Source organism: Rana temporaria, chromosome 12 (assembly GCF_905171775.1).
Source record: "Rana temporaria chromosome 12, aRanTem1.1, whole genome shotgun sequence".
In the NCBI taxonomy this organism is placed as follows: domain Eukaryota; kingdom Metazoa; phylum Chordata; class Amphibia; order Anura; family Ranidae; genus Rana; species Rana temporaria.
The window spans coordinates 77,149,517-77,165,077 of record NC_053500.1 but is presented as its reverse complement, the minus strand read 5'-3'; the positions used below and the strand labels follow the sequence as shown (position 1 = coordinate 77,165,077).

The 15,561-nt window shown below is 43.8% G+C and overlaps 1 protein-coding gene across 3 annotated transcripts in view; it reads right to left on the bottom strand.

Moving 5' to 3' along the window:
- Positions 1-15,561, bottom strand: part of TRMT1L (tRNA methyltransferase 1 like) — a 281,542-nt gene that overhangs the window by 149,092 nt on the left and 116,889 nt on the right. For all 3 annotated transcript variants that reach the window (XM_040331221.1, XM_040331220.1, XM_040331222.1), the window contains one exon: positions 12,655-12,716. In XM_040331221.1, the coding sequence (XP_040187155.1) occupies positions 12,655-12,716 (62 nt within the window). The remainder of the gene's footprint in view (positions 1-12,654; positions 12,717-15,561) is intronic.

The following is a 15,561-nucleotide window of genomic DNA, read 5'->3' as shown; positions in this document are numbered from 1 at the left end:
TAGGGATTTGGGACTATTGGGAGCAGGATTAGGGTTAGGTTTAGGGATTTGGGACTATTGGGAGCGGGATTAGGGTTAGGTTTAGTGAATTGGACAATTGGGAGAGAGATTAGGGTTAGGGATTTGGGACTATTGGGAGCGGGATTAGGGTTAGCTTTAGTGAATTGGACAATTGGGAGCGAGATTGGGGCTAGGGATTTGGGACTATTGGGAGTGGGATTCGGGCTAGGGGTAGGGATTTGTGACTATTGGGAGCGGGATTAGGGTTAGGGATTTGAGACTATTCGGTGCGAGGTTAGGGTTAGGGATTTGGGACTATTGGGAGAGGGATTACGGTTAGGGTTTTGGGACTATTGGGAGCGGGATTAGGGTTAGGGATTTGGGACTATTGGGAGAGGGATTAGGGTTAGGTTTAGTAAATTGGGACAATTGGGAGCGAGAATAGGGTTAGGGATTTGAGACTATTGGGAGCGGGATTAGGTTTAGTAAATTGGGACAACTGGGAGCGAGAATAGGGTTAGGGATTTGGAACTATTGGGAGTGGGATTAGGGTTAGGGTTTTGGCACTATTGGGAGTGGGATTAGGATTAGGTTTAGTGAATTGGGACAATTGGGAGCGAGATTAGGGTTATGGATTTGGGACTATTGGGAGCGGGATTAGGTTTAGTGAATTGGGAGCGAGATTAGGGTTAGGGATTTGGGACTATTGGGAGCGGGATTAGGGTTAGGTTTAATGAATTGGGACAATTGGGAGCGAGATTAGGGTTAGGTATTTGGGACTATTGGGAGTGGGATTAGGTTTAGTGAATTGGGAGCGAAATTAGGGTTAGGTATTTGGGACTATTGGGAGTGGGGTTAGAGTTTTGGGACTATTGGGAGCAGGATTAGGGTTAGGTTTAGTGAATTGGGACAATTGGGAGCGGGGTTAGGGATTTGGGATTGTTGGGAGCGGGATTAGGGTTAGGTTTAGTAACTTGGGACAATTGTGAGCGAGAATAGGGTTAGGGATTTGGGACTATTGGGAGCAGGATTAGGGTTAGGTTTAGGGATTTGGGACTATTGGGAGCGGGATTAGGGTTAGCTTTAGTGAATTGGACAATTGGGAGCGAGATTAGGGCTAGGGATTTGGGACTATTGGGAGTGGGATTCGGGTTAGGGATTTGGGACTCTTGGGAGCGGGATTAGGGTTAGGTTTAGTAAATTGGGACAATTGGGAGCGAGAATAGGGTTAGGGATTTGAGACTATTGGGAGCGGGATTAGGTTTAGTAAATTGGGACAACTGGGAGCGAGAATAGGGTTAGGGATTTGGAACTATTGGGAGTGGGATTAGGGTTAGGGTTTTGGCACTATTGGGAGTGGGATTAGGATTAGGTTTAGTGAATTGGGACAATTGGGAGTGAGATTAGGGTTATGGATTTGGGACTATTGGGAGCGGGATTAGGGTTAGGTTTAGTGAATTGGGAGCGAGATTAGGGTTAGGGATTTGGGACTATTGGGAGCAGGATTAGGGTTAGGTTTCATGAATTGGGACAATTGGGAGCGAGATTAGGGTTAGGTATTTGGGACTATTGGGAGTGGGATTAGGTTTAGTGAATTGGGAGCGAAATTAGGGTTAGGTATTTGGGACTATTGGGAGTGGGGTTAGAGTTTTGGGACTATTGGGAGCAGGATTAGGGTTAGGTTTAGTGAATTGGGACAATTGGGAGCGGGGTTAGGGATTGTTGGGAGCGGGATTAGGGTTAGGTTTAGTAACTTGGGACAATTGTGAGCGAGAATAGGGTTAGGGATTTGGGACTATTGGGAGCAGGATTAGGGTTAGGGATTTGGGACTCTTGGGAGCGGGATTAGGGTTAGGTTTAGTAAATTGAGAAAATTGGGAGCGAGAATAGGGTTAGGGATTTGAGACTATTGGGAGCGGGATTAGGTTTAGTAAATTGGGACAACTGGGAGCGAGAATAGGGTTAGGGATTTGGAACTATTGGGAGTGGGATTAGGGTTAGGGTTTTGGCACTATTGGGAGTGGGATTAGGGTTAGGTTTAGTGAATTGGGACAATTGGTAGCGGGGTTAGGGATTTGGGACTATTGGGTGCCGGATTAGGTTTAGTGAATTGGGACAATTGGGAGTGAGATTAGGGACTATTGGGAGTGGGATTAGGATTAGGTTTAGTGAATTGGGACAATTGGGAGCGAGATTGGGGTTAGGGATTTGGGACTATTGGGAGCGGGATTAGGGTTAGGTTTTGTGAATTGGGACAATTGGGAGCGAGATTAGGGTTAGGGATTTGGGACTATTGGGAGAGGGATTAGGGTTAGGTTTAGTGAATTGGGACAATTGGGAGCGAGATTAGGGTTAGGGATTTGGGACTATTGGGAGTGGGATTAGGTTTAGTGAATTGGGACAATTGGGAGCGAAATTAGGGTTAGGGATTTGGGACTATTGGGAGCAGGATTAGGGTTAGGTTTAGGGATTTGGGACTATTGGGAGCGGGATTAGGGTTAGGTTTAGTGAATTGGGACAATTGGGAGAGAGATTAGGGTTAGGGATTTGAGACTATTGGGAGCGGGATTAGGGTTAGCTTTAGTGAATTGGACAATTGGGAGCGAGATTAGGGCTAGGGATTTGGGACTATTGGGAGTGGGATTAGGGACTATTGGGAGCGGGATTAGGGTTAGTGAATTGGACAATTGGGAGCGAGATTAGGGCTAGGGATTTGGGAGCGGGATTAGGGATTTGAGACTATTAGGAGCGAGGTTAGGGTTTTGGGACTATTGGGAGAGGGATTACGGTTAGGGATTTGAGACTATTAGGAGCGAGGTTAGGGATTTGGGACTATTGGGAGCGGTATACGTTAGGTTTAGTGAATTGGGACAATTGGGAGCAAGATTAGGGTTAAGGATTTGGGACTATTGGGAGCAGGATTAGGGTTAGAGATTTGAGACTATTAGGAGCAAGGTTAGGGATTTGGGACTATTGGGAGCGGGATTAGGGTTAGGGTTTTGCCACTATTGGGAGTGGGATTAGGTTTAGTGAATTGGGACAATTGGTAGCGGGGTTAGGGTTAGGGATTTGGGACTCTTGGGAGCGGGATTAGGTTTAGTGAATTGGGACAATTGGTAGCGGGGTTAGGGTTAGGAATTTGGGACTATTGTGAGCGGGATTAGGGTTAGGGATTTTGGACTATTGGGAGCGGGGTTAGGGTTTCGAGACTATTGGGAGCGGGATTAGGATATAGATACTTACGTTGCAATGCTCATCCGAGTGTAATTTCTGAACTTTTCTGGTTGCACTCTCAAGTCCTCATATAGCAACACAAATTGTCCACTTGAGGTGTGTGCTTGGAGGATGGGATGAACCCAATAGCGATGTTTCTGCCTCTGTTGGTGGATTATCTCCCAATAGAGTAGCACAAACAACAAAAAAGCTCCATAAACTCCATCTTCTTTCTGTACCTTCTTCTCACCTCCACGAGATACCCGGAAGTAAACGGGAAGTGATGTAGAGAAGTGGGGTTGTCCTTTGACGCCCATGCTTCAATAACGCTTGTAAAACACTGTCAAAACGCCCATAGCGTTGCGGGAATTTTACCGCGAATGTGGTAAAAACACGGTAAAATAGCAGGGTTTTACCGCTATTTTAATGCTCCGCTATAGGCGTTTTCAGTGTGAAAGGGCTCTTAAGGGGAAACGTTTGTCGCCATTTCACGAGCAGGCCCAATTTTGAAGGGTGACATGTTGGGTATCAATTTACTTGGCGTAACATTATCTTTCAAAATATATAAAAAAAAATTGGGCCAAGTTTACTGTTCTTATTTTTTTATTTAAAAAAAGTGTATTTTTTCCCCCAAAAAAATGTGCTTTTAAGACCGCTGCGTCGACACGGTGTGATAAAGTATTGCAAAGACCACCATTTTATTCTCTAGGGTGTCTGAAAAAAAAAAAGAAAAAGAAAAATCTCCAGAGAAACGCATTTAAAAAAGTTATAAATTGATTTGCATTTTAATAAGAGAAATAAGTATTTGATCCCCTATCAGCAAGATTTCTGGCTCCCAGGTGTCTTCTATACAGGTAATGAGCTGAGATCAGAAGCACTCTTAACCACTTCAGCCCCAGATCATTTGGCTGCCAAATGACCGTGCCACTTTTTGCAATTCGGCACTGCGTCGCTTTAACACAATTGCGCGGTCGTGCAACGTGGCTCCCAAACAAAATTGATGTCTTTTTTGAACTAATAGAGCTTTATTTTGGTGGTATTTGATCACCTCTGCGGTTTAAATTTGTTGCCCTATAAACAAAAATTGTACTATTTGCTATAATAAATATCCCCAATTTTTTTTAAAAAGCTAATTTTTTCTCAGTTTAGGCCGATACATTTTTTTTTTTTCAAAAAATATGTAAACGCAATAAGCGTACTGATTGATTGGTCTGCGCAAAAGTTATAGCGTCTGCAAAATAAGGGTTTTGCCACAAAGTACTAAGTCATGCTTTGTCCGAAGGGGGTCAAATACTTATTTTACTTAATTTTTTTGTTGTTATTCTGTCTTTCACTGTTATGCCGTGTACACACGGTCGTTTTTTGTCTTGTAAAAAAACGTCGTCTTTTCTCATGAAAAAAAGCGACGTTTTTCAAAATTCATTTTAAAAAACGACGTTGCCTACACACCATATTTTTTCAAAATGCTCTAGCAAAGCGCGGTTACGTACAACACGTACGACGGCTCTCTGTTCCATTCAAGCTCACGTCATAACTTGCTTCTGAGCATGCGCTGGTTTAAAAATGTTGTTTTAAACGTCGTTTTAGCCCACACACGATAATTTTTTATGACACAAAAAACGACATTTTGAATAACGACACAAAAAATTGAAGCATGTTCGAATTTTTTTTTGGTCGTTTTTTAGAAGACAAAAAACGATGACGTAAAGCCCACACACGATCATTTTAAATGACGTTTTTTAAAACGTCGTTTTAGTTCATCACAAAAAACGACCGAGTGTACGCGGCATTAGAGTAAACGTACCATTAAAATTATAGACTGATTTGTCAGTGGGCAGACATACAAAATCAGCAGGGGATCAAATACTTTTACCCCCTCACTGTAGGTCTCACTGTAGTCACCAGGTAGGTCAGTGCAGTGGTTAGGTAGGTCAGTACTACTGTACTCATGGCAGGTACTGCTACAATTCCATGGGTTAGGGGGCACCACTGAATACAGCACAAAACAACTCAGCAGATAACAGGCATTATCTTCACAGGTTACCACAGTGTGAACCATGAAGAGTGGATGGAAGTTATCCTGGGTGAACATCATTTGACATCCTCCAGATAATGTCCTAGGGTCCACATACTGTCACATGCTGTGTCCACCGGACACAGTGAAAGACAGATAGTTGTACCAGGCTGGCCCTGGTACCATGTGATCGCTGTGAATAACAGTGATCACATGTCAATAGTAGACCATGGCATTCATTTATAGCCATTTACTGTGCATTACCGTCATCTCTGAGATTGGCAACAGTGATCACATGATACAATGGGCCAATCATAGTTGACCTGTACCATGTAATACCTGTGGCCAATCAATAGAACACTGACACAAGAATGGATGCCATTCATAAAAATAATGAACAGCCATTGTTGAAAAAAAAACTTAGTTCATAGAAAATAAAATACCTAATGATTATTAACCACTTAAGACTTGAGGTGTTCTTACAATTTGGCGCTGCTTTAACTGGTAATTGCGCGGTCATGCAATGTTGTACCCAAACAAAATTTGCGTCCTTTTCTCCCCACAAATGGAGCTTTCTTTTGATGGTATTTCATTGCCTCTGCGATTTTTATTTTTTGAGATAGAACTAGAAAAAGACCGAAAATTTTGAAAAAAAATATATTCTACTTCTTGTTATAAGAAAAATCGAATCAACTCAATTTTAGTCATACATTTAGGCCAAAATGCAAAATGTATTCAGCCACATGTCTTTAGTAAAAAAAAAATGCCAGTAAGCGTATATTTATTGGTTTGCGCAAAAGTTATAGCGTCTACAAACTAGGGTACATTTTCTGGAATTTACACAGCTTTTAATTTATGACTGCCCATCTCATTTCTTGAGGTGCTAAAATGGCAGGGCAGTACAACCCCCCCCCCCCCCAAATGACCCCATCTTGGAAAGTAGACACCCCATATTTTTTTTGTCCCAAGTGATTGAATAATGACAAAAAAAAAATAAAATCATGTGTGGGACTTTTTGGGAGCCTAAACCCAAGCACCACCTCCAAGATTTCTAAGGGTATACATTTTTGATTTCATTCCTCACTACCTATCACAGTTCTGAAGGCCATAAAATGCCAAGATGGCACACAACCCCCCCCCTCCAAATGACCCCATTTTGGAAAGTAGACAGCCCAATCTATTTGCTGAGAGGCATGCTGAGCCCATTGAATATTTAAAAAATGTTTGCCCCAAGTTATTGAATAATGACAAAAAAAATTTGCAAAAAGTTGTCACTAAATTATATATTGCTCAAACATGCCATGGTTATATGTTGAATTCCCCCCCCCCAAAATACATTTTGCTGCTTCTCCTGAGTATGGGGATACCACATGTGTGGGACTTTTTGGGAGCCTAGCCGCGTATGGGGTCCCAAAAACCAAGCACCGCCTTCAGGCTTTCTAAGGGCGCAAATTTTTTAATTCAATCCTCACTACCTATCACAGTTTCGAAGGCCATAAAATGCCAAAATAGCACAAAACCCCCCCCCCCCCATTGACCCCATTGACCCCATTTTGGAAAGTAGACACCTCAAGACATTTGCTGAGAGGCACGGTAAGTATTTTACAGCTCTCATTTGTTTGAAAATAAAGAAAGACATTTTTATTTTCAATTTTCAAAACTTTGTGACAAAAAGCGAGATCTGCAAAATACTCACCATACCTCTCAACAAATGGCTTGGGGTGTCTACTTTCCAAAATGGGGTAATTTTGGGGAGTTTTGAACTGTCCTGGCATTTTATGCACAACATTTAGAAGCTTATGTCACACATCATCCACTCTTAAAAGCCTTTACAAGTTACCACATTAGATCTACAGAGGAGGTCTACTGCTAAAATTACTGCCCTCGATCTGACCTTCGCGGTGATACCTCACATGCATGGTGCAATTGCCGTTTACATATGACGCCAGACCAACGCTTGCGTTCACCTTTGCGCAAGAGCAGGGGGGGACAGAAGGTGCTTTTTTTTTTGCTTTTTTAATTTTTTTTTTAACATTTTTTATTGTTATCTCAGGGAATGTAAATATCTCCTATGATAATAGGTAGTGACAGGTACTATTTTTAAAAAAAAAATTGGGGTCTGCCCTCAAAGCATCTGACCACACCAAGATCGGTGTGATAAAATGCTTTCCCAATGGCGCTGTTTATATCTTGTAAAAGCAGTCTGGAGGCTAATTAGCCACTAGGATTGCTTTTACATGAAAGCCGACCGCTGGCTGAAAAGAATGATACCAAGATGATACCTAAACCCACAGGCATCATTCTGGTATAACCATTCAAAGTCCAGCAATGGAATTTCGACCGTATGTACGCAGCATAAAAAGTTATGACGCATACAAACGGTCTGATTTTTTCATGGGCAACCCTCCGTCGGAATTTTGACCGTATGCATTAGGAGCAAAATCGTTCCTCCGCCCCTGCTGCCCCCATGCTTCAGCACATATGCTCTTTTTTTAACTGTGGTGGTGAAATCACCTTCTACAGCGTTGGAGTCACGGCTTTATGTATCGTGGGAGCAAACGTTGTTGCTGTCAAGATAAATAAATCTGCGCTGCAACTGAATGGCGTACCTGCTAAGCAAATGATGGTTAACATTAAAACAAAGTAACATTACAGTATAACAGTAAGACCTTACCATACCATACCTGCAAAGCAAATACCAAAAAAAAAACTGTAAAAAACTAAAACATTTTTTAACGCAACCTGTGCCTAAAATATAAATATATATAAAAACATAGCCGCCGTCTAAATTCTAAATTTCGACTGTATGTATGCGGCATAAAGTTATGCCGCGTACACACGGTCTGACTTTTCCACAAGCAAGCCACCGTTGGAATTTCGACCGGATGTACTCGGCATTAGGAGCAAAATCGTTCCACCGCCCCTGCTGCCCCCATGCTTCAGCATATATGATCTTTTTTTTAACTGTGGTGATGAAATAACCTTCTACAGCACTGGAGTCACGGCTTTAAGTATCGTGGGAGCAAACGCTGTTGCTGTCAAGATAAATAAATCCGTGCTGCAGCTGAATGGCGTACCTGAAAACAAAAAAATGGTTAACAATAAAACACAGTAAACAGTAAAGTATAAAAAAATTACATACCTGAAAAGTAAGCATGATAAACTATAACAATAAAACATTGCAGAATAGAATACAGTAAAAAAAGAGCAGAACAATAGAGAGAGAATAGAGAGGGAGAGAACAATAAAACGACAACTATGTTTGCTTTTACTTTATATTTTTTTGTTTTTTATTTTTTTTACTTTTTTTTTGTAACTGTTCAACTTTTGGGTTCCAGGTTTGGGTCTCTCAGAATGCGATGGCATCTTGGGAGACCCTGTGTAAGTGTCCTAGCCTGTGAAATGCTGTACTCTATGCTAAAACTGCACTAGCGTTCAAAACATTTACCAATGCAAAGAACAGGCTCGTCAGGACAGCGGGGACAAAAATAACGGGCCTCACGCCTATATCCGCGCTTTCTACAGACACAACATTTTCTTTGGGGGGCTCGTTGGGTAGGGGTACTCTCGAGGACATATGAAAAATGCCTCTCATGCTTTTGGCTTACTGCATTTGGTTGGGAATGGTGAAGTGCAGCACCGCCTGGATACAGAAGGGCTGTGACGATCTCATCCTGGAATGTAAGGAAGGATCCAGTCTGTCCTGAAGCTCTGTATAGCACATGAGCGTTCAGCAAAGCCAATTGAAAGAAGTATAGAGACACTTTTTTGTACCAGCGTCTCCCCTTACCGGCAATTTGATATGGAGCCAACAACTGGTCGTTGAGGTCCACCCCTCCCATATTTTGGTTATATTCGTGGACACGGGGGTTTCTCCACAATACCAGCCGCTGTACACATTTGGACTGTCGTGTCTGCGTGAAGGGAGGTAAGAACGAAAACAGTCTTATTATCCCTCCACTTCACAGCGAGCAAATTACTACACCTTGAGCTGGCTCTTTCCCCAGCCTAAGACGGGATTCTACTGGGGAAAGCACCGGCAATTAGGTCGCACTGTGCCACATGCTCCAATCTAATGATCAAACAAGTGACTAAAAAGTGGCACGCTTGTGTAATAATTGTCCACATATAAGTGGTACCCCTATCCGAATAAGGGTGACACCAAGTCCCACACAATCTTGCCAGCGCTCCCTATGTAATCTGGGCAGTCCTCCGGCTCTACCCATCTTTTCCCTCATAAACCATAAAGCTCTATGTATAGCCTGTTGCACTGTCACAGAGCTTATAGAGCTTGACCCTGTATCTGGCACGCTTGCTGGGAAGGTACTGTTTGAAAGACAAGCGGGCAGAAAATGTAATCAGGGACTCATCAACGCAGACAACTTGATGGGGAGTATACAAGGCTGCAAAATGTTTGTTGAAGTGGTTTATGAGGGGCCGAATTTTGTAGAGCCAATCGTATTCAGAGTCTCCATGATGACTACAAAGTTCATTGTCGTTGAAGTGCATGAACCGCAAGATCGCCTTGTATCGTTTCCTGGCGATGAAGGCAGAGAACGCGGCATATGGTCATGTGGACCAATACGTCCGCAACTTCTGGAATTTATTTATGCCCATGTTGAGGGAAAGGTGCAGAAAGATCTTAAATTCAGAAACCGCAACTGGTCTCCATTCTCTGGCAAGAGTGGACTGGAGACAAGTCTGGTCCACAATAGATCTATAGAGATCTAACGTGAAAAACAGCGAATAAAAATCAAGTGACGTAAAATCAGCTGTTTCCACCTGAATACAGGGTTGGCCAGTGAATGGGGGAAGTACAGGTGCTGCAGAAGTGGTGGGGACCCAATCAGGAATGGCAAATGCAGCAGGAAGGGCAATATGGGCATGACGGGCCTGTCTTTGTCTTCTTCTTGGTGGCAGCGGGACACTACTTGGCTAGCCACCTCGCCAACTTGAACTGCACTTATGGGACTCGACACGTCACCAAGTGTTACTGCAATGCTGGATGTACGACCAGGGTATTCTAGGCCGCTGGTGCTTGCCAGTTCACCAGAAAGGAATAGCGGCGCTCGTACTGGCTCTCTGCTCCATACGAGGGACCTGCAGGTTCTTGCACCTTAACAGCAGAATGGGGTCGGGTACGCCTGAACTTAGCAGGGACCTCATCTTCGTCATCAGAGCTATCCGACATGGAGCCGCTGTCTTCTACGGGATTGTATTTCGAGCCCGAATCTGACAGATGCGTGACCTCCTCTTCACTATCTGTCATGCTCAGAAACTCGTAGGCCTGTTCACTAGTGTACCTTCGATTTGCCATTTTGGGCTCTAAATTTAGTGGTACACTAGTAAGGATTCACAGGTAAAAAAAAAAGCACCTGTCAGCAAATGTATAAAACGTTACCAAAAAAATAAAAAAAATAACTTAGCAATCGCAGGGATCAGGCCTGTCTCTGTGAACGCTGCAGTTATGTGTGTTGTGTTTTGTAAGTGACAGTGATTGATCGATACTGCACTTGGCTGGGCTGGGCGGAGGGGCAAAATGCAGGTGCTAGCAGGTATCTGGGCTGATCCTGCTAACAATGCGGTTTTTGGAACCCTAAACTGCTGGGTACGCTAGATATTGATCTGTTCAGATACTATACCACTAAAGGGAGGTATATGCTTTGTGCGTGGGTGTTGGTGCTACTGGCGCTAACCTGAAGCTGCCTGGGGCGAGGCAGACCCTATCTGACGCTAAAACCTAATTGATATCACTCGCCGGGCGATCAGGGGGTTAAACTTTTATTGGGTTATATACGGTGGGTGCTCTGATGCTATAAAAAGCAAACTAACCAACGTCACCCGTAACACTTATAGGGTGATCACTGGTGAAAGGGTTAACTCTATGGGGCAATCAGGGGGTTAAAACCTTTTTTTAGGTAATATATGGGGAACCTGATGCTATATAAAAACCTGACAGGGAACCTAAATAAGTAACTGGCTACCTGGCGGCACCAGCGGCACTACATCGATCAGAAAAACGATTGATTAACTTCTTGGGGCAGCATCCAATACCGGTGAGGGAAAAATGGGAGTGGGAAGAGATATTTCAAGGGGTGAGCATTTGTTCACTGAATGTGGCCCAGCGGCTCACTCAATTACATATCATCTTTAGGGTATATTATACCCCGCATAGATTGCAGTTGATGGGGATGCAAAATGAAGATACATGCACTAGATGTAAGCGTGACCATGGGGATCTTATCCATCTCCTGTGGAGATGCCCCAAACTGCATAAATACTGGGCCGAGGTAGTGAGTACTGTCAACTCGGTATTTGGGGTATCTATACCTGTGAACCCCAGGGTATGTCTATTGGGTGTATTGGAGGAGTATGTGGTGGAGGTGTACACAAGGGAGGCTGTTCATAGAGTGCTATTCCAGGCTAGGAAGTTGATTATGTTTTACTGCAAATCTGAGAACCGACCTTGAGGGAATTGACTTATAACATAGGAGATATGCTACGTATGGAGAAACTTATCTACCAACACAGGGGGAGTACACGGAAATAGGAGAATCTTTGGGCTCCGTGGCTAGATACGCCTGGGCTTTCCCCCGGTGGACCTGGTCATGGACAGGTTGTTGGGACTGAATGTGGGATGAGCAACACAGCATGGAAATTTGAGAGTAGTAGACGTGGTGACAAGCTTTATTAGGGGGGTAGGGGGCTACCCTGGACCTAAAGGGGCCTAAAGCTAACTGCCCTGCAACTTTTTACTGTCACAGATGACACTAAATGCAGTGATCGGTAAATAAATGATCACTGCAATCAGTGACACTGTGACTGGGGGCTGGGGGGTGATCTGGGGGTGAATTGTGTGCCTATGTGTCCTGGTGTGTGTGTACTGTTGGTGCACTTACTTGATGTTTTCTCTCCTCTGCGCTCTGGACGAAAAGAACACCACAGGAGAGATGACATCACTTCCTCCTGCCTGTGTTTACATTACACAAGCAGGGGAAGCTTCTCATTCGCCAGGAGCGATCGTGAGGGGGTGGTCAGAAATCAATGGCCGCACCCTCATCCCGGATCGCTCCTGAAGCAAAAACAGACTGCCGCAGGCACCGGGTGGGGGGGTCCCATCGGACCCCCCATCCGTGGGATGGCAGGGACATACATGTACTCCCATGTGCCACTCTGTCGACTTATATCGTCTAGCGGCGGTCCTCAAGTGGTTAACTACCAACAAAAGAAAGCTCTATCTCAAAGAATAAAAAATATTATAGGGGTACAGTGTTTTATGACTGAGTAATTGGCATTTAAAATGTGACAGTGCTGAGATCTGAAACTGGCATGGGCAGGAAGGGGGTGAAAATGTCTGCAATTGAAGTGGTTAAAATTATATTTAATTAACAGAGTTTAGTTAAATACATGTACTATAAGTAAAATACCTCATTTTCATTTTGTGCTGTATTTTGCAAGCAGGGCAAATAACAAATGCACATTCTGTATTCTGAAAAGACAAAAACAGTGAATATTTCATGAATGAAAGAAACAATTTCATTAGGGTAAAAAGATTTACTCCATAAACTATTAAGGCTGGGTTCACACTGCTCCGACACGGAAATTGCATGACTTCCGATCCAATGAACGGGATCCAACTTAGATGATTGGGACTTGTGCTTTGACCAATCAAAACAATTCCTTTGCTTATGGTATGGATTAAACCTCACGCCAAAAAATTCCATACCAGACTCTTACCTGAGCATGCAGCCCTGCAGGTCAGGAAAGAAGGTGGTGGTGGGGGGGAATGAGTGAGTGTCCCCTCCTGGACCCATACCAGGCCAGATGCCCTCAACATAAGGGGTGGGGGGCAGGGGGGCTTTGCTTTCCCCCTTCACCCTAAAGCCATGTTGATGGGGACAAGGGCCACTTCCCAACAACCTTGGGTGATGGTGGGGGTCTGCCGGCAGGGGGCTTATCAAAATCTGGAAGCCACCTTTAAGAAAGGGGACCCCCTTTGTGAATGAGTATGGGATACAGTGTACCCCTACCCATTCACCCAAAATAAAGTTAGTTTTTTTGAAAAGTTCTTCATTAAAAATTAAGAATGTCCCCCCGTTGTAGCTCCAACGTGTTCTTTCTCTGCTACCGCCACCGATGTCTTTTTCCTCCGGTCTTCGCCCACTGCTATCGTCGTCCTCAGGTATTCTTACTCCACCAATCCGCTAAAACCTATACAAGAACTGGCTGACACAACGGCGGTACCAAGCGTCGGAAGGGCCGTTTTATTTGTATTATTATTAGCGGGTCGGTGGAGAAAGAAGACATCGGTGGAGGTACTGGAGGAAAAAAAAAAAAAAAGAAATGGAGCTACGATGGGGGACATTCTTCATTTTAATAAAGACCTGTCAAAATCCATCTCTTGTTTTTTTGGGTGAATGGGTAGTGATACAATATACCCCATACTCATTCACATGGGGGGCCCGGATCTGGAGGCCCCCTTTCTGCCCGTAGACCCCCACAACCAATGCCCAAGGTAGTCTGCCCTAAAGCACCCACCCCCCCATGTTGAGGGCATGTGGCCTGGTATGGTTTGGGGGGGGCTGCATGCTAGAATAAGAGTCTGGTATGCATTTGGGTGGGGGGTACGCCATTTTTTTTTTTTTTATCATTTTGTTCTGGGGCTCTCCTTCAAGATCCTCAGAGCATGCCACAAGTCGGATTAGTTAAGATGATCCGACTTATGTTCAAATCAATGGGCTGAAATTGGGCCCAAGTTGGAGCAAAGTAGTGCAGGAACCTTTTTCAAAGTCAGACCGGCACAAGTTGGACTAGTTAAGATGGCTCTCATAGGGAACCATTGATTTTGACATGTCATGCGACTTGTGCTTGCGAAGTCTGAGCACATGTAGGACCAGTGTGAACCAATAAACAACTGTCAATAAGTGCTCTGACTGCTCTAAGGGGTCAGTATGCACTCATGTTCCCCAAATATGGCCTACCAGCAGTGAACACTTTCCATGTAATCTTACATATGCACAGCTAGAATAACTGGATTCTCAGCCATGCATTTAAACTACCTGTGGAGCTATCCAAAAATCATACTATTAACTGAAACTTAATGTGTTTGCTACAAAATTTAGCAGATAGGTTTGGATGTCGGTGGGTGTAATAGGAGGGCAATGGATGATCCGATTGGGTACGCCTAAAAAAAAAAAAAAGTCCACCTGCGTGAAAGGGGCCTTCGGTTTTTTCATCCTCGAACGACTAAAAAACGCATTTTATTCAGTATCCTCTATAATTATAGTCCAACAGGACATAATGTCAGTTTATCAGCTCACCTTAACGTTCTAGAAATACAGAAAGTCACGTTCAGGCAGAGCCACTGATTGTAGAAGGGAGTCTTCAGGCAGAGACAGAACGTATATCACATGCCTCCCCCGCCAACTCAATGAAGCTTCACACTGGTTGCAGCAGGTGTAGAAAGTCCAGAGCTTTAAGTCAGTCAAAATAGCATACGCATACCCCTCTGAAATAGTGTAAGTGCAGTACAGAACCAATGCTTTCATATAAAGCGATTCTAATCAGTGGACACACAGAATCCGCAAGAACCACCAGTCACCCTCATATAAAGCCGTGTTCATCAACACTCTCCTCAGGGCCCACTAACAGGCCAGGTTTTATGTATTACCTTGGGGAGATGCAGACTAGAATACTGCAATCACTGAGCAGCAAATGATATCACCTGTGATATCTCTTAGTTATCTTAAAAACCTGGCCTGTTAGTGGGCCCTGAGGACAGGGTTGATGACCAATGATATAAAAGGATAGAGAAACAACACACAATTCTCTCCCACAGTTAACTGTCTTTTTTGTGACCTCCAAGCAAAGAGTATATATAAAAAAATATATATATTTTTGTACTCACCGTAAAATCCTTTTCTCTGTAGTTCATGGACAGACATAGCAGACATAGCAGAATCACTGAACATTAGGGTATTTCCCTTCTATCAGGAGAGGCAGAAAACATTGTAAAAGTGTTAATACAACTTTAAACTGTACAGTACTGCCCAGGGGGCGGTCCCTCTAGGTACAACCCCACTTCCTGCACACAGCAGCCTCAGTTTGTCAAAAAACAGTACAAACATAGAAAAAAAGGAGGGGTGCGTGCGGTGTCCGTCCATGAACTACAGAGAAAAGGATTTTACGGTGAATACAAAAATCATATTTTCTCTTGTGTTCATGGACGGACACAGCAGAATCACTGAACATTAGGGACGTCCCCAAGCAGTGTCAAAAAACGAGGGGTGGGAACAGCAAACAAAACAGACAAACCCAAACATAACCAGAGCTCC